The following is a 25,468-nucleotide window of genomic DNA, read 5'->3' on the forward strand; positions in this document are numbered from 1 at the left end:
CCCACAAGCACCCAAAGACACGGTGTGAATTCATAATGAATATATTTGCACATGTACAAATACCTTCTGTTTTTTTTTTGCAAACATACATACATGTCCTCGGTCTTAGGTTGCAGCGAATAACAACGGAACATACACTCACACGCACGCACACACACGCACACACACACACACACACACGTACGACACACGAAACCCAAAACATGCTCGGAGAGTCCCTCAGCCCCTGACCCGAGGTACCGCCGGGACCGCTCTTATTTTCCGGGAGGGGGGGTTCGTCCTCGCCCGTCCTCGAAATGTACACGTTATACGAGTAGCATAATTTCATACGACCGAAGTTTTTATAGTTTTTTTTCTTTTCTTTTAGATCTTTACGCTTTTGAACTAGATAAAATCAAACTTACAGTCAGGATCAGGTAATAAATGAACGTGTACATACGGTTCCATACGTACTTAAAGAAAATAAATATCATTATTATACAAAATCAAAAATAAAAATGAAAATACACACCATTATACAAATTGTTCCCGGGGCTCGCGGCGCCGCACGTCGGTACCGTACGTGGAGTTATTATTTTGGGTTTGGGATTGGCGTCGTCTCACGGACCCGCGGGTCGAGCTCTTCGTCGAGTCTCCGCCGCCGTGAACGCTTGACATGCATCGCAAAAAACAACATAAAAGCTTAACGGTTCGCTTCCTGTTTGTTCGTTTCCTCTTCTATTTTCGTTCTCCGTCCTCCGGTATGGCTTGCTGTTGGGGCTTGGAGGACGCCTCAGATTTCACACCTCTCGTCTCGTCTTGTCTCGCCTTCGTTCTCCGTTTCGCCGACAGGACGCCGCGAATGTTGCCGCCCGTGCTGTTTTTTTTTCTTCTTTTACTTTTAAACGCCAGCCGAGATGAAAGCCTGGTGTTATGGGAGATCCCATAATGCTTTAGGGCCCCTTTCTGAGCAGGAGCGGAGGAGCGATGCCACCTCTCGCGGTGACTCCTGACTTAACGAGGCCGCCTCGGCGAATCTCTCCGTCTTTTTTCTCCCGCGTGGTTCCATCCGGGCGGACGGGCGTCAGGGCGCCGGGTCGGTCCGAGTGAAAGAGCGCAGGGTCGGGCGGATCCGATGAGAAACGGTGGCAGTTTGGATAAAAGGGACGAGAGACGGAAACGGCATGGCACAGACAGGAAGGGACGAGAGCTAGATCGAGCTAATAGAGTGAAAGATTTTCTATAAAGTCCTCCGGCGCCGGTCGTTACGTCTCTCTACGTCATACATTCGTCACGTCTGCAGTCCTCCAGTTCTATTTTTATTTATTTATTTATTTTTATTTTCCTTCGTTCTTCTCACCCGGCTCCGTTATCTGTTATTGCAGGATGATCCGACCGGTTGGTTTTAGGGTTGGAAATGTACATACATATACGCATTGCTTGTTGTGTTTTTTTCTTCTCCTCTCCGTGTGCTCGTGACGCCCCCTGTGGAGAGACACAAAACGCCAACGTGAGCACTCGCGTGACCAGGATCCGTACGCCGGCGCATCGGCAGCGGGCAGAATTCTTACGCTTACGCTTTACAATAACAGGACGGGGGGCGGGGGTGGGGTGCGGGGGGAGGTTGAGACGCCCCACAGACATGTGGAAACTGTAGCAGAAGTCATTACGCTATTAAAGACTCGTAAACAAAAGTCGAGCGAACAATCAAAGCATTCCTGTTACGCTCGTAAACACATAAGAGTGTGTGTGTGGTGTGTGTGTGTGTGTTGTAGTTAAGATGTCTGTTAACGGCTCACCTATCGAGGCTTTCAGCAGGAATACGTTCTCACTGATGCCGACTCGCCTCTCGGAGACACTGCGTGCACACACACACACACACACTGAGGTAAACATAGAAGTCGCATTTTCACAGACTTCAAGCACATGCTGCAAAAAAAATGTTTTGGGTGTGGCGCTGTGCGGGTGTCGAACCCTGAGCTGAGTTTTGGGTGTGGTGCGGGTGTGGTGTTGTACCCTGGGCTGAGTTTTGTGTTTCAGGGTGGTGCGGGTGTCGTACCCTTAGCTGAGTTTGGGTGTGGCGCTGTGCGGGTGTCGAACCCTTAGCTGAGTTTTGGGTGTGGCGCTGTGCGGGTGTCGTACCCTTAGCTGAGTTTTGGGTGTGGTGCGGGTGTGGTGTTGTACCTTGGGCTGAGTTTTGTGTTTCAGGGTGGTGCGGGTGTCGTACCCTTAGCTGAGTTTGGGTGTGGCGCTGTGCGGGTGTCGAACCCTTAGCTGAGTTTTGGGTGTGGCGCTGTGCGGGTGTCGTACCCTTAGCTCTGAGTTTTGGGTGTGGCGCTGTGCGGGTGTCATACCCTTAGCTCTGAGTTTGGGTGTGGCGCTGTGTGGGTGTCGTACCCTTAGCTCTGAGTTTTGGGTGTGGCGCTGTGCGGGTGTCGTACCCTTAGCTCTGAGTTTTGGGTGTGGCGCTGTGCGGGTGTCGTACCCTTAGCTCTGAGTTTTGGGTGTGGCGCTGTGCGGGTGTCGAACCCTTAGCTCTGAGTTTTGGGTGTGGCGCTGTGCGGGTGTCGTACCCTTAGCTCTGAGTTTTGGGTGTGGCGCTGTGCGGGTGTCGTACCCTTAGCTCTGAGTTTTGGGTGTGGCGCTGTGCGGGTGTCGTACCCTTAGCTCTGAGTTTTGGGTGTGGCGCTGTGCGGGTGTCGTACCCTTAGCTCTGAGTTTTGGGTGTGGCGCTGTGCGGGTGTCGTACCCTTAGCTCTGAGTTTTGGGTGTGGCGCTGTGCGGGTGTCGTACCCTTAGCTCTGAGTTTTGGGTGTGGCGCTGTGCGGGTGTCGTACCCTTAGCTCTGAGTTTTGGGTGTGGCGCTGTGTGGGTGTCGTACCCTGAGCTGAGTTTTGGGTGTGGCGCTGTGCGGGTGTCGAACCCTTAGCTCTGAGTTTTGGGTGTGGCGCTGTGTGGGTGTCGTACCCTTAGCTCTGAGTTTTGGGTGTGGCGCTGTGTGGGTGTCGTACCCTGAGCTGAGTTTTGGGTGTGGCGCTGTGCGGGTGTCGTACCCTTAGCTCTGAGTTTTGGGTGTGGCGCTGTGTGGGTGTCGTACCCTGAGCTGAGTTTTGGGTGTGGCGCTGTGCGGGTGTCGTACCCTTAGCTCTGAGTTTTGGGTGTGGCGCTGTGTGGGTGTCGTACCCTGAGCTGAGTTTTGGGTGTGGCGCTGTGCGGGTGTCGTACCCTTAGCTCTGAGTTTTGGGTGTGGCGCTGTGTGGGTGTCGTACCCTTAGCTCTGAGTTTTGGGTGTGGCGCTGTGCGGGTGTCGTACCCTTAGCTCTGAGTTTTGGGTGTGGCGCTGTGTGGGTGTCGTACCCTTAGCTCTGAGTTTTGGGTGTGGCGCTGTGCGGGTGTCGTACCCTTAGCTCTGAGTTTTGGGTGTGGCGCTGTGCGGGTGTCGTACCCTGAGCTGAGTTTTGGGTGTGGCGCTGTGCGGGTGTCGTACCCTTAGCTCTGAGTTTTGGGTGTGGCGCTGTGTGGGTGTCGTACCCTTAGCTCTGAGTTTTGGGTGTGGCGCTGTGTGGGTGTCGTACCCTTAGCTCTGAGTTTTGGGTGTGGCGCTGTGTGGGTGTCGTACCCTGAGCTGAGTTTTGGGTGTGGCGCTGTGTGGGTGTCGTACCCTTAGCTCTGAGTTTTGGGTGTGGCGCTGTGTGGGTGTCGTACCCTTAGCTCTGAGTTTTGGGTGTGGCGCTGTGTGGGTGTCGTACCCTTAGCTCTGAGTTTTGGGTGTGGCGCTGTGTGGGTGTCGTACCCTTAGCTCTGAGTTTTGGGTGTGGCGCTGTGCGGGTGTCGTACCCTTAGCTCTGAGTTTTGGGTGTGGCGCTGTGTGGGTGTCGTACCCTTAGCTCTGAGTTTTGGGTGTGGCGCTGTGTGGGTGTCGTACCCTTAGCTCTGAGTTTTGGGTGTGGCGCTGTGTGGGTGTCGTACCCTTAGCTCTGAGTTTTGGGTGTGGCGCTGTGCGGGTGTCGTACCCTTAGCTCTGAGTTTTGGGTGTGGCGCTGTGCGGGTGTCGTACCCTTAGCTCTGAGTTTTGGGTGTGGCGCTGTGCGGGTGTCGTACCCTTAGCTCTGAGTTTTGGGTGTGGCGCTGTGCGGGTGTCGTACCTTCACTCTGCACCTTGCGCAGGGTGACCGAGGGAGTGGAAATGGCCGAGGCGCGGAAGTTGGCGGGCAGCGTTTCTGACGAATCCGAGGTGACCCCTCTCAGGTCCTTCTCGCGGAACATCTTCCTCCAGGATGGAGAGCGAGTGAAGGTCTTTGTGCCGTCCTGCTCACACGGAACACAGTTAGTACGTGGAACCAAGTGCTGTTTGCATAATGAGCTACAGCTTTAATGAATTAAACACCAGTGTTCAACACGTCTAGGCTTTAGCTACCGTAGCATCACAATACTGTCACTCACTTCGTCAGGCCTCCTCTCGGTTCCCATGGCGATCAGGGTGTTGTACTCCTTCTCCAGGAGCTGGCGTGCCTGAGGAAATAGGAGAGACGCACACATGGGTCTGGTTACGGAGAGCTTCCAGGGTTTCAAAACTCACGACTGTACAGAGGAACATCATGACTAACAATAACACATTCATCCATGCATTCACTGTCTGTTTTGCCATCGTTTTATCTTGGTCAGGGTCGCGGTGGGAGTTCATCTGCTGTGCAAAATGCAGGAAACATCCAGGACAGGTTGCCAGTCCCTCACAAAACACACACACTCTCTCATACCTAGGGAGAATTTTGTATCTCCAATTCACCTCACTGCACGTCTTTGGACTGTGGGAGGAAACCGGAGCTCCCGGAGGAAACCCACACAGACACGCCTGTACGCCCAGCTGGAGAATCAAACCCACGCCCTGTTTACCGCGAGGCACCATCATGCCACCTCATACATTCATTACTACTGTAATTCATGTAGATATAAATTGCTAAGAAATGTTACAGGTGTGTAAACGAATACAGAAATTTCAGGTATGAATGTGGATCAATGTGCAACGTCAAGGGCCATCAGAGGTCCGGAAGGTTCCTGCTATTGTGTATTCGTGTAACAGAGAGGGTCAGCCTCGCCACAGAGGCGTCACGTAAAGCCCCGGACTGACCAGAACTGTGTCGTTTCTTGCTGTTTCTAAACCCTTTCAACCACTCTTGGACGAACTGGAACCCTGACTGCTAGCCAGGCCTTAACACTAACAGCTTTGGAATGAACTGTAACATTAACTGTGATGGAGTGCAGGTCACTCGTTCGTTTCTCGCTGACCACAACTGACCCACATTAAGATTTAAAATTGGACTTAGGAGATTTTACACCCACTGGACACACACACACACGTACCTGCGTGTTCTGGTTGGGGATCTGCAGCAGCAGCGCCAGGTCGGTGTAGTCGAAGGTGTCGTCGAGGGCCAGCAGGGCTCCGTGCACGCCGCTCTCGGCCAGGTTATCGGCGAACTCCTTCAGGCCGATGGACTGAACCCAGCACATCACGCGCTCGTTCGACCACACCATCACATCTGCACGACAGGAGAGGATCGGCGGTCAACAACATCTGCCAGCTTTACGCTACCGTGTCACCGAAAAATATCTGGACACCTGATTGTGAGTCTGACTAATGACTAATTCAGGAATTAGTGGTAGCTCAGTGGTTAAAATACTGGACCAGTAATCAGAAGGTTGCCGGCTTAAGACCCACCACTGCCAAGTTGCCAGTGTTAACTCTCAACTCCTAAACGTAAATGTAGACAGGGTGTCCCAAAACTTTTGCTCACAGCAGCCCAGATTTTTGAACTCACAGCCGCTCTTCTGAGAAGGCTTCTCACAAGACTTTGGAGTACGTCTGTGGGGATTTGTGCCCGTTCAGTCAAAAGATGACAGCATTTGTATGGCTGGGCGCTGATTTTGGTGTTTGTGGGGCTGAGCTCAGGGCTCTGTGCAGGATGCTGGAGTTCCTATAAACCAAGCTTTTCTTTATTCAACTGGGAATAGGAAAGGGCCTTCCCTAAACTGGCACTGCAAAGTCGGAGGCATATAATTTCACTCATATAATTGATTTACTGCACCTGTTATAAATTGAAATAAATTTTACGGGGCGTCCCGATACTTTAGTCCATACAGTGTATCACAGTGAGTGCAGTTTTTGGGATGTTGACCGAGCGCGGTGTGAGGAGCCTCCCTTCCTCTCTCACGCCCCCCGTTTTGAATCTCAAGTGGTTCCTCTGTTGAGTTTCCTGAGTGATTCAGTGACTCGGTGGAACCGACAATTACAAAAACCCACAAAAAACGTGGGACGGAAGCGGGCGAACATTTCCCCAATCAATCAGACGGAAGGTGGAGTTCCTGGATCAGGTTACGTCATTTACTGCTCGTTACTCTTCTGATTAGGATGAAATATGAGTGCATGTTTATATACATATGAGCGCAAGTAAGAGCGCATGTAGGTGCATGGTGAAATGTGTTCATACATGCACATATGGGTGTATATATGCGTACGTAGATGAGTATATGAATATATACATGTAATCATATCTCACCAAAAGATCATACATCACTGGTTTGCACTTTATAGGCTCGTGTTGCATCTTTGGCCTTCCCTAAACTGTTGCCACAAAGTTGATTTTATTTATATCATTAATTTCATGAATATGTGGCCAGTGATTGTCACTTTGGATAAAAGCATCTGCTAAATGCCGTAAATGTAAATGTCTCGGCTGATTCTCGGCAGGTCCATTCGGGGTGGGAGGATAACTCAGAATTCAGCTAAACTGGTTCTTTAATGGTACTGCATCAGAAACCCAATAACAATAAACTGGTGGGGCGCCCAGGTGGCGTGGTGGGATTCTGGACTCTCCAAGTTGGAATCTTATCTCTGCTCCTGCCAGCTGTGCGCCCTCTAGTGGACACAATTGGCAAAATTGCAGCAGACGAAATCGGCCGCTAGTCTGCTGGGTGGAAAAAGATGGGACTAAAAAGTGGCGGGGTCTTCGAGGCTGTGTGAGGACCCTGATAGTAGTCCGAGGCACGTGACTCTCCATGCGCGAGACCGACCTCACGCACCAATCCACCGAAGTAGGAGTGAATAAGAAGGGGTCGGAGGAGCGCTCACTTGTCACGGAGGGAGGGCGTGTCAGGAGAATATACCCTCCTCGTACACCATCGGGGTCTCCAGCAGAGGAGGAAGAGGAACTGGCTATGACTAAACTGGGAGAAAATGCAGAAATAAAAGGAATAAATAAATAAACTGGTAATTCAGACCTTTGTTCTGGTGCTGACTCTCATCTCTCCTCCTCTCCAGCTCCTTCCGGTCATAGTTCAGCCTCTTCAGACACATGATGCCGTAGTGCAGGCTCACCCTGGGGGACAAAGAGGTCACAGGGTCAAACAAACTGGTCCTAACTTGTGGCTAAATGAAGGTCAGGGTCTAAGTGGTACCTGTGGAAGCTGTCCACCATCTTAAGTTGGCCACGCAGCTCTTTCTTGGTGAGGTGGTCCAACATGCGGGCGTCCACCAGCGACTCCATGAAGTAGCTCCTGTACTGCGGGAGGCCCAGACTGGGCAGCCAGTCGTTACCCACCCACTCGTGGTTCATGTCACCGTACGCCAGGATCTGACACACAGACACGCACATATAGTGTATTTAGTATATGTGGTTACTATAACAACCATTAACACACTCAGTGAAGGTGTGGACGTACCTGATCCCAGCTGAACTCCTTCAGCTCCTGCACGTCCGGCGGTTTAAAGAGACACGGGGACAGCGGAGGAAGAGAAGCAGAGGAGCAGCGGGAAAGACACGCCGATGAGAGGGAAGAAGAAGGAGGGGCGTGGAGGGAGGACAGGAAGAGGGACAGAGGGAGGAACAGTTTGTTAGTGACCGGGTCATTAGGTGGAAGCAGTGTACGTACGCTACGACAGAAACCCGAGGGAGAAAGCAGAAGATGCTGGACACTAAAGCCTTGTGAGGACACAGAGAGGGCCAGGAAGAGAGAGAGAGAGAGACAGAGAGTCAGGTCAACATTCAGTCCAGTCGTGTCCCTTTGTCACGTCTGTGGTCTGGCTGGACTTCATCGCTCACCTGCTGGTGGTAGAGACGCGTTCACAAAGATAAAACAGTGACCGCTACAAAACAGCTTAGTTCTCACTGACTGGACCGGAGGTGGACGGGCCAGAGCGGTCTGGTCAATTTAATGTGACAGATAATAAACTTTTCATTTACTGCTCAACTTAAAAACTTTTACTTTAGTGTTTACTGTTTACTGCTGTTTATTACTGTTTAAGTTTTGATTTTTTTTTTTTTGTTGTGCTTTACACTATTATTATTATAATAATTATTATTATTATTACTTTTATTATTATTATTATTTTTATTACTTTAATTATTATTATTGTTGTTGTTACTTTTATTATTATTATTACCTTAATTATTATTATTATTTTTATTACTTTTATTATTATTATTATTGTTATTATTGTTATTTTTACTTTTATTATTATTATTACTTTTATTACTATTATTATTACTTTAATTATTATTATTACTTTTATTATTATTTATTATTATTATTATTATTATTGCTATTATTATTATTACTTTAATTACTGCTTTTATTATTATTATTACTTTTATTATTATTTATTATTATTATTAATATTTCTTTTATTGTTATTTATTATTATTATTATTTATTATTATTATTATTAATATTTCTTTTATTATTATTATTGTTATTATTAATATCATTATTAGTGCTATTACTGTTATTAAAATATTATTGTAATTATAGTAAATATTACTGTGGGCAGCAAAAATAAATATCAAGACTTCATTGGTTTTAATCCTGTCTGGATTTTACCTGCCAATCTTTCTCTCTCCCTCCGTGCCCACTGGAGCGCTGACCCCTGCTGGTGAGGAGTAACACATACAGAAATCAGAATCTGGAGAATAACGGGAGTTACTAACCGGTTTGGTGGCCGTGGTGAGAGATTCCATCTCGGCGTGGGTCATCCACACGTTACTGGTGGACTGGAGAGAGAAACGAGGGGCTGATTACAGACAGGACGTGTGTGTTTTATAGGAATCATCATTTCCTTTATACCATTCATTTATTACACCTGTTAGCAACTGCTGTGACTGAAACACATGAATTTAATCATTAGAGGGGGCGTCCCAATACTTTTGTTTATATGTAGTGTAGTGGGTAACTGCTAGATTTTATAAAGACTTTTGCCAGGGCTTTATTTAGCCTTTTCTGCAGTGCATTTTGGGTATTATATTCGTACGTACGGAGCGCGTGCTGGCGGGGGCGGACGGGCTGGTCAGGGACACCATCTCCTGGATGGCGAGGCGCAGCTTGAGGCGGTGCAGCGGGTTACTGATGCCGATCTCGCGCTGGATCTCCGTGTCCGACAGGTTGGCCATGATGGCGCCGCTCTTCACGTTGGCACGACACGCCGCCACGTACCACGCCGGCATCCCCACCCACAGCTGAGAGAGACAGGAAAAGACAAAGAGGTTAAATAAACTGCCTTAAAAAAAACAGCACATACACTGTACGGCCAAAAGTGTTGGGACACCTGACCGTGAGCTTGCTGGACATCACGGTTTAAAAACCACTGTGTGATCTGTTCAGCTAGAACAACAGCCGCTCTGATGAGAAGCTTCTCACAGGACTATTAAGTATGTCTGTGGGAATTTGTGCCAATCCAGTCAAAATATGACAGCGTTTGTACGGCTGGATGCTGATGTTGAAGTTCCGGTTCATTCCAGAGCTGTACAGTGGGGCACAGCCGTGCTGGAACAGGGAAGGGCCTTCCCTAAACTGTTGCTGCAAAGTTGGAATCATATGATTTCCTTTATATAATTGATTTATTACACCTCTTAGCGACTGCTGTGGCTGAAACACATCAATTCCAAAATGAAAAGGGGCGTCCCAATACTTTTGACAATACAGTCACGCTTAAAAGTAAAATCGAACCTCCAGCCAGGAGACGACGGTGGGGCCGTCCCAGGACGCGAAGGGTAATCCCTGACGACACGCCTCCTCCAGCAGCTCGTGCCTGAATGAGGGACACACAGAGAGAGCGAGCTCGTTCACTAGTGTGTAGTGTGCGAAGGTAGTGCACAGCATGTGATTTGAGACACAGCCCGTGTTAGGTGAGATGGCGCCGTACTTCTTCTTGCTGCGCCGGTCCTTGTCCACGGGGCCGGCCATCTTGGTGAGGCCAAGAGGGTCCACGGTGCCCAGATCTTCAGAAGGAGTGGAGGCTGGAAAGGAAGAACAGGTTAAAGATCAAGGTCTCTTAGATCCCTCTTGTCCAACCACTCGTCCTCTCTTGTGTCTCTGTTTCTTTACCCTTCATGTCCAGTCCATGTCTCTACTCTTCATGCTCCTGCCCAATTTTTGTCCTAATTTTGTCTTCACCTGTGTTCCTGTCTCTCGAATCTGACCCCTGACCCTATTTCTGTCCCTCGCGTCTCAAACCCTCCTGTCAATAATGTCCCTCATGCCTCCTCGAATCTAACCCCTTTGTATTCCTGCCCCCCTCTCCATGTCTAGCTAATTCATGTCCCTGTCCCTCATATCTCACCCCTCATAATGACACTATATGGTCAAAAGTTTTGGGACGCCCCTTCTAATTCTCATTCATTCAAATTAATATCTAACAGCCTTGGCAATTTCTAACAGGTGTAATAAATAAGTTAGGTCAGTACTGGACTAATAATCAAAAGGTCGCTGGTTCAAGCCCCATCACCACCAGGTTGCCACTGTTGGGCCCTTGAGCAAGGCCCTTAACCCACAATTGCTTAGACTGTACACTGTCACACTACTGTAAGTCGCATTGGATAAAAGCGTTCACTAAATGCTGGAAATGTACGTAAATGTCAGTTATATAGAACATTATATGCTTCCAGCCTTGCGGCAACAGTTTAGGGAAGGCCCTTTCCTCTATAAAGACATGAAGAAAAGCTTGGTTGTCCTGCACAGAGCCCTGACCTCAGCCCCACTCAACAGCTCTGAAATGAACCAGAACATCGACTGAAGCTTTCTTGACCAACATCTGAATGGGCATAATTCTTCAATCAAAGGTCACTCTATTATTCTATATAGAGGTCAGTCTATTTTAATACAGTGAGTTTTTGAAATAGGACGACCAACAAGCTCACATTCAGGTGTCCAAATACTTTTGACCATATACTGTATGTTCCAGTCAGTCATGTCAACGTCCCCCATGTTCATGTCCACAGTATTCATGTCCCGAGCCGTGTCTCAGCTCACCCAGCGAGGCGGACTCGCGGCCCGGCTGACCCATGCGTCCCTTCTCCTTCTTGCCGAAGAGTCGGCCGATGGAAGACTTGATGCTCTTCTTTTTGCTGGCCTTGTGCAGGGAGTCCTGACTGCTGTTCGAGCTGCTGCCGTCCGCTGAGAGACTGGAGAGAGGAACAGAGGTTATTAGCTGGGGAGACCGAAAAAACATGTCCCTTCATGTCCCTGACCCTCATGTCCCTGGTCTCTGAGTTCCAGTCGGCTCTGGCCTCTTATTCCCTTTACATCTGACCATTAGGTTTCTAACCTGAGTTCGCTGACCTTCGTCTACCATCCATTGGTGTCCCTTTGTCTGAAAACCTAGTGACCCGCCCTGCTCCCTACCCGATCAGCTGCCTCAGTAACGAGGACTCTAATGCGACATGGAACTCATAAGGCAGATTATTTAGATGCTCTACTTATACAGAGATTACGACGATTACATCACACCGATTGCTCCCCCTAAAACATCTATAATAAAGCACAAGAAATAACAGATCTGTGTTTAAAATGTTACCTCACTGACCTGCGGAACTCACGGCTGTCGTCCAGCATGGCCCCGGGGTGGGTGTGGCTCATTCTGTCCAATCGCAGAGCGCGAGGAGTGGGCGGAGGGGTGGAGTCAAGCAGAGCGAGAGACCTGTCGTCGTCCTTGTTGTTCTGATGGCGGTGAAAAACAGATTGTCAGTCGTTCCAACCAGAAATCGATTTATATTCATATATACGGTATATATATATAAATGTTGTTGGGCCCCTACCTGTCTGTCGGTCTCGCGTGCCGGAGAGTGGGCCAGGCGGGGGGTGGAGTGACCCGAGCTGGGCGGGGAGGGGGACGCCAGCGTGGAGGAGGTGAGGGAGGACGGGATGAAGGTCCTGCCGCTGGCGTCCCTGCCCAGAGAGGACGGAGGAATCGGGGGTCCGTCCAGAGCCACGCTCACCCGACTCTCGATCTCCTCGGCCCTCAGCTCGGTGTTCTCCTTCTCCTCCTGGATCAACCTGAGGAACGTAGAGACGTCGTATTATTTCACACGTCACGCCCGGCGCCGGAGGAACAATGGAAATCCAAGTGGAAACGGTGGGAATAGAATCCTGAACGCGTCATTAGGGCGCCGGATGCCTCCTGGCGAATTTGGGGGGATACGGAGGAAACCCGGAGCATCTGGAAACCCACAGAAGACTGACAGAACATGCGAGAACACGACCCAAATCTAACCGGAGGATTTAAACCAGGACCCCGGAGCTATGATGTGTTCCACGCCGCTCCAGTCAACGGTTCTCTCTGTTACTGTTAATCCCTCCTCAGCGAAACCTTAGAATAAAGCAAGTTTCCGGCCATAAGCCTGAAAAATGACGCCTGAAAAGCTTGCGTACGTCCCTCCGGCTAAGCGTGCTAGTTGTCGCCCGGGTAGAGCGCCAGTAAACATGCTTAAGCGAAAGAAAATAAACAACAGAGCGAGTTTAAAACATGAGGACTGCTGGGAACATTTAAAAAGACTAAACTAAACCAGCTACTCAGTCCACCAGCAACCCAAAGCAAATAGATTACAAATAAAGAAAGCTTGAGAAGTTGCCATGGCAACCATAAGATAATTCACAGTTCAGAAGCCGTGGCTTAGATGCATTTTGTGGATACACAATGACTGACTGAGGACCCCTCTGTAGGACCCCCAGTGACCAGATATTATTTGGATGGTGGCTATTCTTTGCATTACAATTACTAAGATGGTATTCCTTGTATAATCTGGTCCCACTGTGGTTTACAAGAAGTAACATAGAGCCTCCACAAGGGGGCGTTCGTGTACAAGTTTATTTAATTATTATTATTTTTCTCTGCAACTCTTTTTTTTTTCAGCTCGCAACCCACTTAAGGGGGCGCGACCAGGGTTTTAAAAAAACCCTGCAGTAGCACACTGATAGTGCTGTACTGGTATGAGTGTGTTAGGTACAGCAGTGTTGTTGGGATTTTTTGAAAGAACTAAATGCAGGAGAACAGAGAACAGCCAACCAAAAATATAAAGCCTCCAGCGTCCTGTGATCAAAGTAACTGTACACCTGCTAAACAAAGTGGACGGAGAAACAGCTGGGCTACAGTTGGTACAGTCAGTACCTGTATACCCACAAAGTCTGGTACAGTAGCTGAACCTAATAAAACGTGCGCTAAAGTAAAAGACTGATTCCCGTTACTTGATCTCCTTGTTGATGGCCTCCAGCTGCTCCTGTAGCATGATGGCCAGCGTCTGGACGTCCGTCTGGCCGCTGGGAGACAGCAGCTCCGACCCGAACAGCGTCTCGCGGTCCTCATCTTCGTCCGAGCAGCCGCCCTCGACTCCGCCCTCGAAGCCCGGTCCCAGCAGAGTGCCGCTGTCCCAGTCTCCGTACTGCGCGACAACGAGGAACGAACAAACCAGACCTCAACATCCTCAGCGACAAATTCACACGACAACATACACGAAATACACCTAAAAGTATCGGGACGCCACGTATAATCACTGAATTACTACTATTGGTTATATAAAGGAAATGACGTGCTTCCAGCTTTGAAGCAACAGTTTAGGGAAGGTCCTTTCTCTTCCATCTGACTGTGGAACCTCCGTAGGACCACAGATGAGCAGATATTATTTGGGATATATTTGGGTGTAACTAAACCAGCTACTCAGTCCACCAGCAGAGAAAGCTTGAGAAGTTGCCACGGCAACCATAATTCACAATTCAGAAGCCATGGCTTGGATGTATTTTGTGGATACACAATGACTGACTGTAGAACCTTCACAGGACCCCCAGTGTCCAGATATTATCTGGATGGTGGTTATTCTTTGCATTGCGATGACACTGGTGGTAATGAGATACACAGTAGCATACTGGTAGTGTTGTACTGGTATGAGCGTATTAGGTACAGCAGTGTTGTTGGAATGTATTTAAAGAACCAAATGCTGGGAGGAGAGGCCTGCAACAGTTTTGGGAAGGTCCTTTCCTGTTCCAGCATGACTGCACTATAAAGCCCTGACCCCAGCTTCACTCAACATCTCTGGGATGAACCGGAACATCAACTGATCGATCAGAGCCATATAATCGCTGTCATCTTTTGACTGAACGGGCACAAATTCCCACAGATACTGCTTCAAAGTCTAGTAAGAAGCCTTTCTACTTTAATTCTGTTTAATACTGTTTGTTTTGCTCACGGTCAGGCGTCCGAATACTTTTGGCTTCACGATGTACCCACACAGTCCAGTCAGCCTGTAAAGCTCCAGTGTTTTACCTTGCTGGCGTCCTCTCTGGCTCCACTCCAGCGGCTTCGGTGGGACCGTCTGACCACGCTCCCCGAGCCGGTGCTGCCATAGTGATCCAGGTGAGCGGTGGAGCCCGCAGGTAGGGATCCGCCTCCCTGAGAGTACCTGAGCTCCAGAGCACTGCCGGGGAGAGACCTGCCACGGACAACAGAGAGGGATAAAATAATAATCATGATTTTATTTACTGGGTCTGCATCCGCTGCAGCCCTGACCGGCCTGCCTGAAAGTCACAATTACAGATGTTCCAGATGTTTGGAATTCACAGCCCAAACAGGTTTATAAATACAGTGTGAGTAAACTACGGGACGGGAAGCTGGAAACCTTCATTACTGCATTTTGTGGATACACCAGGACTGACTGTAGGACCTCCACAGGACCCCCGAATTGTATTATTTGGATGGTGGCTATTCTTTGCTAGGTACAGCAGTGTTTTTGGGATTTCAAAACAGGTCCCTTAAAGCTCCGCTAAAATGAGCACATGCTCCGAGTACTTTTTAATGGGTGCAGGTCGAATTAGCCCACCTGCTGATGTTGAAATGAAGCGCCCTGTTTTTTTACCCGTGTTTGAGAGGGGTGTGTTAGTCATGGTCCTCCTCGCTTTGCAGCAGTAGAGGTGAAATACAATCGGGGAATTGGATATGACTAAATTAGGGGAAAACGCATTTAAAAAATGTTATGAAGTAAGTATACAGCGGACGAGGAGCTAACCGAGAGTACGAGGAGCTGGACCTGCCCTTCAACTGGTCCAGTTCCAGCTGCAGCCGCTCCAGTTCGGCAATCAGCTGATCCTGTCAGAGATAGAGAGAGAGAGAAAGTGAAAATAAAAGAAGGAGAAAATGAAAGATTAGCAAAGAAAAAAAAGAGAGTGAGAGACGAGGGACAAGCTGAGAGGAAGAAGAACGTACCTTGTTTGCCAGCAGATCATCTTGGATCTTCTTCATGTTGGCGAGTTCCTCAGACAGAGCGTTCTGTCACACAGGAAAAGACTTTAAATCATCTCACTTCTTCTGAAGCCCAGAACGCGGTTAAAAGCAGGCAGAGCCGAACAGAGCCGAGACCCAGAACATTTGTGAAGATGATCTACAGACCTACGATTTTTAGCATGATCTGTGTTTCCCACCCCGGGACCGACTGGAATTCAGGAGAGCGGAACGACATACGAACATAAAAAGGTGAATCAAGAATCAATCATGGCTGGAATGCCAGTAGACCATTCCAGTTCTGTCCACGGTTTGCCCACCTTCTAATGCACACTTGGGCATCGTAAGGCCCCCGGGCCCCATCCGGGCCTCATGAGGTCAGCAGAAATTAGAAATCAGACGTACACGTGCTGTACTGACCGCTTCTTTTCATCTGCATGAGGCGCACGGACAGTCACCGATCTCCATTAGTTCCTGTCTCTGTGCAGTACCATCGATCAGCCAGCAGAGGTCGTAACTGCAGCTGTTATAAACTCTGCTGGCTGATCGATGGTACTGCACAATAACGTATAAACAATAATGTTTTTACTCTGCCTGCTTTTCATTGTTATTTCCTGATTGTAGCATCTACTCATACCAGTAACAGCTAATCAGAACTGCACAATTTACTGCTTTTTATAAAAAGATAAATTAAATATTGAGTAGAATTAAGTTTAACCCTGTTGCTCCGGCCCTGTACAACAGTCCCAGCTTCTCATGTCCCCTCCCTTGTTCCAATAGCTGCTTCTGGTATGATGATGCACCGTATCGCAGAGGCACCGGATCTGAGACCAAGCGCCGAGACTCTGAACTCCTCGGTTCGAAACTCGGTGTTGCCACCGGTCGGCTGGGTGCCATCTAGCGGGCATAATAACTGGCAGTGCGGGATGACCGGACTATGTGTGTGGGGTCTTCAAACGCTGTGTAAGGACCCTGATCAGCAGATAAAGAAGCGCCTGTGCAGAGTGCATGGGTGGAAAAGGGTTCCGCTAAGGGCTGCACACAGGTCGGAGGAGGCGTGAGCAGCGATATACCCACCTCGACTGCAATCAGGGATCCACCAGCAACTTTGGGATCAACAGCGCGAACGTGCACTCCAGTCATGGACCAGAATCCCAAAGGTACGTTTCAAACACCCTGGGAAATCCGCGGCCATGAAGAATTGAGCGTATTTTAAAAATGAAGGATTAAATATGTTCTTTTGAACCCTAATATCATTCGGTCGACCCTACTGAGCCCTGACACGTCTCATGTGGTGCAATTATAGGAAATATTACGGTGTAGATGTGGTGAGAATGGACGCACCTTCTCCTCCAGGGCCGCCATGCGCTCCTTGAGGTGAAGCTGCAGACGCTCGTTCGACTCAGACAGAAGTTTATCCACAGTGTCTGAGAGACGCTTGTTGTGTTCATCGTTCATCCTTTCCCTCTGTCTCGCCTGGAACAAAGAAAAACAGAAAAACAGACAACGTGTTGATTTTTATTCGATTTTAGCATTTTCCAGTTTTCCTTGGTTTCCCAATCTAGTCATATCCATTTCCCTCTGTCCTACGCTTCTGCAGACCCCAGTCCTGCCCGAGGAGAGCCGCAGAGTCTCACAGAATCTCCCGTTCTTTTCACCTGCTAGAGACAGAGTCGCACGGAGAGCGGCATAGCGTACTGAGTCACGCACTGCTCTCCATTATTCCAACATCTCACATGCAGGCGGACCGTGGCCCAAAGCTTCGATTTGAAAGGTGGGTTCTTTTTAATTTGGTTTGCCATAACTGACGGAACCAAGAAGAACGTCCGGTCATCAGTCTGTGACCTAAAGCTTCTCTCTTCTCCTAGCCTGCTAGCCACAGAGTATATACGCTGTCCGATATAAACGTTTAGCATCTACTGGCAATTTTGTGCCCATTCAAGGGCTGGAGGACCTGCGATTGATCCTCGTCTCCCCTCACTGCGTACCCCAGAATCCTCCCACCTTCCAAAATGTGACTGTGGGCGGATTCGGCGCTCTGAATTGACACTAGCTCGAGCTTTAGCCGAATGAACGTTAACGTCAGATGAAACGTCGGCACAGATCGTGGTTGGTCAGGCTGGTGGGACTCACCCTCTGCAGCTCCTGGTTCTTCTCCTCCAGTTGCGCCTCCAGCTGGCGTAGGCGCTCCTCGAAATTTCCGTGCCGCTCCTCGGCCTGTCAGAGACGAGAGAGATGAACAAAGCTAACGTTACAGAACCAACACAAACCGTCTGGTCCATTACACTGAACACTATACGGCCAAAAGTATTCGGACGCCTGACCATGAGCTTGCTGGAACAACGGTATAATGGAACAACAGCCGCTCTTCTGAGAAGCTTCTCACAAGACTTACGTCTAAAGTGTGTCTGTGTGTGGGAATTTGTGCTCATTCAGTCAAAAGATGACAGTATTTGTATGGCTGGGTGCCTCAGTTGATGTTCCAATTCATTTCAACGCTGTGTTGGGGCTGATGTCAGAGCTCTGAGCTGTTCTTCATGTTTCTATAGAGCTTTACAGGTGTACAGGGGGTACAGTCATGCTTGAACAGGAAAGGGCCTTCCCTAAACTGTTTCTGGAAAGTGGGAAGCATATAATTTCCTTTATATGATTAATTTAGGCCCCTTTCTACCACCTCCATCGCTGCTTATTTGTCCCACTAAACAACTTCAGATCATTTAGGAAAACATATTAGACAAAAAACGTGAGCAAGGAGACAAAAAGCTTTTCATTTATTCAGGGAACAAAGTTTTCCAACACCTATATCACTTCTGTGGGAAAATTAATCACTTTGCTTTTAATAAAAAGCTAAGGGAAGGTTAGGTTCAGGGTCGTGGTACCTTGTTAAGAGCGGCTACTCTCTGGGCGAGTTGAGCTTCGATCTCGGGCAGCGTCTCGGCTCTCTGCAGCGTCTGCTGGAGCTTCTGCTTCGCGTCGTCCAGACGTTCCTGCAGCTGTCGGTTCTTTTCCTCGCTCTGCATATAAACACACAGACATGTATAAAACCAGAGCGAGATTTACTCTGAGAGACGGAGCTGAGGATGAAGCCCAGACCTGTCTGTAGAGGGACTCCTTGCTGGCCAGGTCGTTCTCCAGCTTGTCTTTAATGTCGTGGAGGGACGTGGCCTCACGCTGGGCACTCAGGTACCTGCAAGAGAGGAACGACAGCGGCTGTAGCTACAGGCTACGAGTTTTCATCCTGCTACTGATATTCACGCTTATAATTCTGACAACCTGAGATCTGTATCAAATCAACAAGGCAATTCTGAAAAAGTTCCTCTTTATGGACTCCACCAAACCACAGTGGGAGCCGTTATTTGCAAATTGCTGACCCTGAGGACTCACACACACGTACCTGCGCTCTAAGGTGGTGATTCTCTCCTCCATGTCCTCTCTCTGACACAGAGCCTGAAAATCATTTAATACGACATCGTTAGATACGACGGCCGGTGTGTTATGGTTTGTTATCTGTAAGCTAATTCAACGTGTTGAGTTCTATTAGCCTGTCACGCCCTTCTCAATTCATCACCACATCATCATCGTGTGTGTGTGTGTGTGTGTGTGTGTGGTTTGAACCTCTTTGATCTCTCTCTGCAGCTTCTGATTGGCCTCCTCAGTTTTGGTCACCTCCCTTCTGGCGGCTGTGAGCTGCTCCTCGATCTCCCCGACCTACACACACACACACACATATGAAAAATATATTTAACACATGTGCACGGACACACACATAGCCAGAAGTATGTGGACACCAAAGTAAAGCTTGCTTGATCGAGGACGGCGCTACTTGTGTCTGTCCGGGTGTTTGTACATCATTGCTGGGACCTGAAGTGGTGCAGGAACGGTTCCTAACGTAGCTGTCGAAATGACTGAGGCTCAGTCTAATAGTGCATTAAAACAAGACCTACTTATATGGGCACAGAGGAACTATAAGCTGTGGCAAAAATACACCCGGGGCATCACACACTCACCCACTCAGTGATTTAAACGTAGCCAGTCCAAATTCTGCACGTTTTGAAAGATGGGAGGAAACCACACGTTTGTTTTCAATTCTCAGGTTTGTGGAGATATTGTTGGGCCCTAGAGCAAGGCCCCTAACTCATAACTGCTCGGATTGTGTGTGCAGCTTTGCTTGCTGAGCCGTCCTGCTCCAGTAGTGATGTAACTGTAATAATTGTCTGGCTGCAGTACCGCTGTCGCCCACCAGAGGTCATCAAGGAGCAACACTACGTCTGTCTCTATAGCAACCATATAGATGGGTCGCAATCTCACACACACACACACACACTTGTGAACCTACACACACACTCACAAACATGCACACACACTTTAGTGTATGTACACAGAAGCACACACATTTACACACACACACACATGCACAGACAGTTATGCACACACACACACACACACGTATACATACACACATGCATACACACACTTATATGCATGCATGCACAGAAGCACACACATGTACACACCTTCTATAGTCTGTTAATGTCTGAGCAAATACCCCCACCCCCCCCACTCCAATTAATGTGGTTTTATATCTACCTCCTGTACACATGCAGAAGGTGGATTGGAAGGAAAGAATTAAACAGGTTCTGTAAGCGCCCTGGCACACACACACACACACACACACACACTCACCTGTCTGCACATGAGGGCCAGTCGCTCCTTGAGCTGTGAAAGCTCCGCCCTCTGGCGCTCGATCTCACACTCTCTCTGTCTGTCGATCTCTCCGTCGTCCAGGAGAGAGGACGGGCCGTTCGGGAGACGCTGTCAAGACACACAGAGAGAGAGGGAGAGAGAGGGACGTCAAAAAAGAGAAACGTGAAAGCGAGAGAGAGAAAGACAGGGGCGCGAGAGAAAGCGGAGCGAGAATGCTTCACCTCTTTGCCGTTGTCCTGTCCACGTTCCCGCCGCTTGATCTGATCCCTCAGCGTCAGCACCTGTAAGGAAGAGGAGGGCGAGGAAGAAAAAATATATAAGAAACGTCACTTTTCTATCGCACAGTGGATCCGGGGATCAGGGGTTCAAATCTTAGCTGTGCTATCGGCTGATCGCACATGTGCATGGATCCAACTAAGGATTTAAAAACCTTGAGGTGGAGAACGCCGTAACGGCCTCACCTTCAGCAAACTCCTCCTACTTTCCTACCAGCATGTTGGCGTGGACACTTCGAGGTTTGGATGCGCACCGTGTCGTACTGAGGTACCGCACAGAGGAATGAAAAGCAGTGTGAAGACCGGCAGAGATGTGACGTAACAAAACAACCGGCTGCTATTAATTTTTAATCAGAGCTGAGATCCTCGTCAACAGGAGGCGGAGAGAACGTTGGCGACACGAAAAGGCTGAACAAAGTTTAACCTTATGCAAATTATAATTGAAGCGATGTGGCGATTACTAACAGGAATTAAGCATCAAGCAGAGCAGTATAAGCTTTATCTCTGCCACTCACTGTTACAGCGTCAAACAAACAGAGCGATAAGCGATCAGCAATTCGGGCGACAAGAGGAAAAATCGCTGCCGGTCAGAACATATGGTATTAAGTAAATAAATCAATCAATCAATCAATAAATAAATAAATAAATAAAGACAGAAAGAAAGAAAGAAAGAAAGAAAGAAAGAAAGAAAGAAAGAAAGAAAGAAAGAAAGAAAGAAAAAGGTGGAAGAGTTTGAGGAAATAAGAAATAAAAACACAGTAAGAAAGAGGAGAGAGAGTGAACGTGAATCGTCACCTCGTTTGTCGAGGACTCCAGTTCTTCCTCCAGTACGGATACTCGCTCCAGAGCCACTCGCAGTCGCTCTCTCACCTTACAGAGAGACAGAGAGAGAGACAGAGAGAGACACAGAGAGAGAGAGAGAGAGATTAATCCTTGTGGAAAAGATTGTCTAATTAATTTAGCTCACTTTATAACAAGGAGAAAATATTAGAAACTAGCATCAGTATACACTAGACTGGCAGTTGTAGCCTAGTGGTTAAGGTACTGGACTAGTAATCGAAAGGTCGCTGGTTCAAGCCTCACCACTGCCAGGTTGCCACTGTTGGGCCCTTGAGCAAGGCCCTTAACCGTCTATTGCTCAGACAATATAAACCATCACAGTACTGTGAGTCGCTTTGGAAAAAAGCATCTGCTAAATGCTAAAAATGTCAAATGTATGGTCAAAAGTATTCGGACACCTGACAGTGAGCGTGCTGGACGTCCAATTTCAAAGAAAATGCTATTCTCACGAGACTTGTGTCTCGAGGTGTGTCTGTGTATGGGAATTTGTGCCACACATTTGTATGACTGGGTGCTGATTTTGGTTGGTGTTCCGGTTCATCCCAGAGCTGTTGAAAGTGGCTGAGGTCAGGAGCATTTTTTAATGCTGGAACATGAAAGGGCCTTCCCTAATCTGTTTATTTCCTTTATATAACTGATTTATTACACCTGTGAGCAATTGTAGATGAAACACAAATTCAATCATTAGAAGGGGCGTCCCGATACTTTTGTCCAAATATAGTATATTTGGAAAGAAGTTCTGAATGGTCCTGAATGAGGGAACCGTCCAAGAACCATCCAGGAACCGTCCAGGAACCGTCCGAGGTCTTCACTCAGATATTCACGTTAGTTCACCCAGGATTTCCAGCCCACCCAGGATAAAATGTGAGTCCGGTGTGGCGGTGGTGGTTCCTCACCTTCTCGTCCAGAGCTTTGTGATGTTCGAACAGAGACTTGAGGGCTTTGAGCACCTCCACCTCACTGGAGACTCCGGCCGGAGACTGAGCCTGCCTCTTCACCACCGTCATCCTCAACGAGCGCTCGTGTCGAGACACCAAACACTCCAGATGCTCCAACAACAACTACACACACACACACACAGGGACAGCGTCACAAACAGTAAAAACATCACACACACACACACTGTAGGGACGTGCTCACTGACCCGTGTGTTGTTCCTCTCCGCCTTGAGCTCAGCGATCTCCTCCTCTCTCTCCAGCAGCTGCTCCCGACACACGTTCAGCTCCTTGGTCAACACCGCAAACTCCTGCACACACACACACACACACACATTAATTCTTTATAAATAATCCAACATTATGTACTACATATGCCCACAAATCCAAGTCCACTAACAAACAGACTGTAAGGGTGTGGCGTTAACACTCTCTCTCACACACGCGCACACACACACACACACATTAATTCATTATAAATAATCCAACATTATGTACTACATATGCTCACACATCCAGATACACAAACAAACAGACTGCACACACACACGTACACTCACACACACACATTAAATCATCTGGCGGCATGGTGGCGATTCTCCCTGCGTCCGTGTGGGTTTCCTCTGGGTGCTTTGGTTTCCTCCCACAAGTCCTCACAAAATGCTTGTGATAATACGCCAGCAAATCTCGTTCTGATATCGAGGGACAGTCTACCGCTTTATCCTGGTCAGGGCTGCGGTGGGTCTTTTATTGGGCAAAAGGCAAAAAAACACCTCAAACAGGTCGCCAGTCCATCACAGGACACACACACACACACACACACGTGTTTGGACTTGTGGTTGAAAACCGGAGCGCCCAAAGGAAACCCACACATACATAGGAAACCCAAACCCAGATCACACTAAAATAACTTCACCCGACATGCAGCAAACGACGACGAAGGCAGACGGTTTATTTCCAGACAAAACGATCACATTATTACCACAAAGTGTCCAGTTTATCATCACACTGCACTCAGAAGGATGTGAAACGAGCTGAGGAACGATACCGAGCACCGCAGATGGTCTCACAGTGGGTTCGTGGCACATTGGCACCGCTGAAGTGGACCTCGCTGAGACTGGGCACCGCTATGCTGCCGTTCCATGTTCTTCCAGTATATTCCTATACACTCGAGCGATGCCCTAAATAATACCCAACACCCCCACCAGAACCCTCACTGCTATTTCAGGCACACACGTTTTTAACATGCGGCACCAGAAGCTTTCCGGACATCCCTGCCAGTCCAAAGCATTTCACTGATTGATTTTACACGTGAGGCTGAAAAATATCTAAAATGTAAGAATTAGGAAGGGTGTCCGCATACTTTCGACTGTATAATATGTGAGTGAAAGCAGAAGACCAGCGCCAGCTTTTTTCCATTAAGTCCTAATGGAGCTGAACACACACACACACACGCTCATATCCAACCACAAACAGGAAGTGCAGAAGAGCCCAGCGCAGCATACTGGGATCAGTCACACCCAATCCGAGTGGAGTCGGGACCAGTGGCAGTGCCACCTTCGATCGAGGAGGGCCATCCGAGATCATCCGCCCCCGTCAGACATCATCCCTTCCTCTACAGACACACAGCCAAATGTGTGACTGTACAGCACAGGCTGAGACTCGAACACGAAAGCGCCAGATTCCAGTGACGGTGGGCAAGCTGTGCCACCCGAGCGCTTTGGAAATTACATTTTACTTCAGAACCACAATAGAGTCAAACTTTTATTGTCAAGACTTCAGCAACTGTTTTTTGTACTTGACTGAAAAGCCCGCAAAGTCCTGGTTTACGTTTATCCACTGTACCGGGAGGGCGCACGCCTTGGCACGGAGGTGCCAGGTGGTGCCCTGCATGTGTGAGGTCTCAGGTAATGAGCCCAGTTTGAAGGATGCCCAACCAATACAGAATAACACCGTGGCTACAGTGATCTATAATAGTACAAAAATGGCCCAAAATAGAGTAACAAAAGTAACATAAGTAACCAAAACCAGAACCATGGGAATCGAACCCGAGCCCTTCTTGCCCTTCTTAGGGGGTAATTTAGAGTACTGGCATGTTTCTGAGTGGGAGGCAATAACAGTACCTAGAGTTAACTCACACGGGTACAGAACCGGAGACAACTTGCCACTACCTGCTGCACCACCGTGCCAGCCGTGCCAAGTTTAATAACATAGCAACAAAACTTAAATGTAAATACACACACGTGCACACACACACATACACACACACACACATGAGCGTACCTGTGGCAGGGCGATGGACAGCTGCCTCTGGAGCGAGTCCTTCTCGTGACCCAGTTCCCTCAGACGGAGCTGCGCCGTACCCAGACTGTCCTGCGTCTCCCTCAGGCTCTCCAGCAGGCGCTCTCTCTCCGTCAGCATGTTGACCATCAGGGACTCCAGGTTGCCCGTGCTGCCACCCTCGTAGCCCCCGATGCCGCCCATGCCGCCGCCCATTCCGCTGCCTCCTCCGGCGGGCGAGGACGATCCTCCTCCCCCTCCGCCGCGCCCGTCCTCCGATATGGTGGGCATCACTTCGCACATCATCCTGAGGCCGGGGAGAGCGCGAGGAGCGAGTTACGGGATCGCGGTGGCTGAGAAAGGTTCCGGGAGGATTTATTAACCTTGGTATTGGGCGTGTACAAGATGTGTGTCGCTATTAATGACAGAATAATAAATGTTCAGTTCACTGTCCACTCCAAACTCTTTCAGGAACACCTCAGTCCTTTAAATACACACGTTCATGAGTAGCTCGTGTTCTTTCATCTCCTTCAAATCATCCATTTTTTATGAATCTGTCTTCTTTTCCAAGTTCTCTTTCACCTCGATGCACCCGAGCGTCTTGATTTGGGTGTGGCTTGGGGTGGGGTGGATGGGCGGATCCAGAAAAGGACGAAGGAGAAGCCCGGAGGAGAAGGCCAGTTCGGGGGGCGAGCAGGAAATCGACAGGGCATACACAAGGGTCCTTAAACCCCTGGGATGATCAGCTACAGGAGAGCTACGGGAAAAACAACAACAACAAGAGTTTAAGTTATTAAATAAGACCAGTTGACGTCCTAGTCATGCATCCCCTCCATCCCAAACTAGTCCAATCCAATTGTAGTTTTCTTTCACGTTTGCACCACTTCTTTTCCCTTTCCATTACATACAGTCACGCACTGCTC

At 48.7% G+C, this 25,468-nt stretch overlaps 1 protein-coding gene across 1 annotated transcript in view; it reads right to left on the reverse strand.

Annotated features, from left to right (window-relative positions):
• Positions 1–25: 25 nt before the first annotated feature.
• ppfia3 (PTPRF interacting protein alpha 3) overlaps positions 26–25,468 on the reverse strand; it is a 32,823-nt gene continuing 7,380 nt past the window's right edge. The window contains exons 2-32 of the mRNA XM_062984994.1: positions 24,549–25,302; positions 22,475–22,576; positions 22,227–22,391; positions 21,286–21,360; positions 20,437–20,496; positions 20,195–20,323; positions 19,127–19,219; positions 18,906–18,958; positions 18,605–18,698; positions 18,391–18,525; positions 17,645–17,728; positions 16,856–16,987; positions 15,497–15,559; positions 15,300–15,379; positions 14,561–14,726; positions 13,489–13,682; positions 12,063–12,300; positions 11,831–11,964; positions 11,278–11,429; positions 10,172–10,265; positions 9,976–10,057; positions 9,285–9,485; positions 8,961–9,023; positions 7,696–7,722; positions 7,432–7,607; positions 7,255–7,352; positions 5,341–5,516; positions 4,423–4,491; positions 4,125–4,287; positions 1,779–1,837; positions 26–1,464 (exon numbers count right to left, since the gene is read on the reverse strand). Of these exons, the coding sequence (XP_062841064.1) occupies positions 1,791–1,837; positions 4,125–4,287; positions 4,423–4,491; positions 5,341–5,516; positions 7,255–7,352; positions 7,432–7,607; positions 7,696–7,722; positions 8,961–9,023; positions 9,285–9,485; positions 9,976–10,057; positions 10,172–10,265; positions 11,278–11,429; positions 11,831–11,964; positions 12,063–12,300; positions 13,489–13,682; positions 14,561–14,726; positions 15,300–15,379; positions 15,497–15,559; positions 16,856–16,987; positions 17,645–17,728; positions 18,391–18,525; positions 18,605–18,698; positions 18,906–18,958; positions 19,127–19,219; positions 20,195–20,323; positions 20,437–20,496; positions 21,286–21,360; positions 22,227–22,391; positions 22,475–22,576; positions 24,549–24,851 (3,648 nt within the window). The 5' untranslated portion in view covers positions 24,852–25,302 and the 3' untranslated portion in view covers positions 26–1,464; positions 1,779–1,790. The remainder of the gene's footprint in view (positions 1,465–1,778; positions 1,838–4,124; positions 4,288–4,422; positions 4,492–5,340; positions 5,517–7,254; positions 7,353–7,431; positions 7,608–7,695; positions 7,723–8,960; positions 9,024–9,284; positions 9,486–9,975; positions 10,058–10,171; positions 10,266–11,277; positions 11,430–11,830; positions 11,965–12,062; positions 12,301–13,488; positions 13,683–14,560; positions 14,727–15,299; positions 15,380–15,496; positions 15,560–16,855; positions 16,988–17,644; positions 17,729–18,390; positions 18,526–18,604; positions 18,699–18,905; positions 18,959–19,126; positions 19,220–20,194; positions 20,324–20,436; positions 20,497–21,285; positions 21,361–22,226; positions 22,392–22,474; positions 22,577–24,548; positions 25,303–25,468) is intronic.

This window comes from Trichomycterus rosablanca, chromosome 22 (assembly GCF_030014385.1).
Source record: "Trichomycterus rosablanca isolate fTriRos1 chromosome 22, fTriRos1.hap1, whole genome shotgun sequence".
Lineage (NCBI taxonomy): Eukaryota > Metazoa > Chordata > Actinopteri > Siluriformes > Trichomycteridae > Trichomycterus > Trichomycterus rosablanca.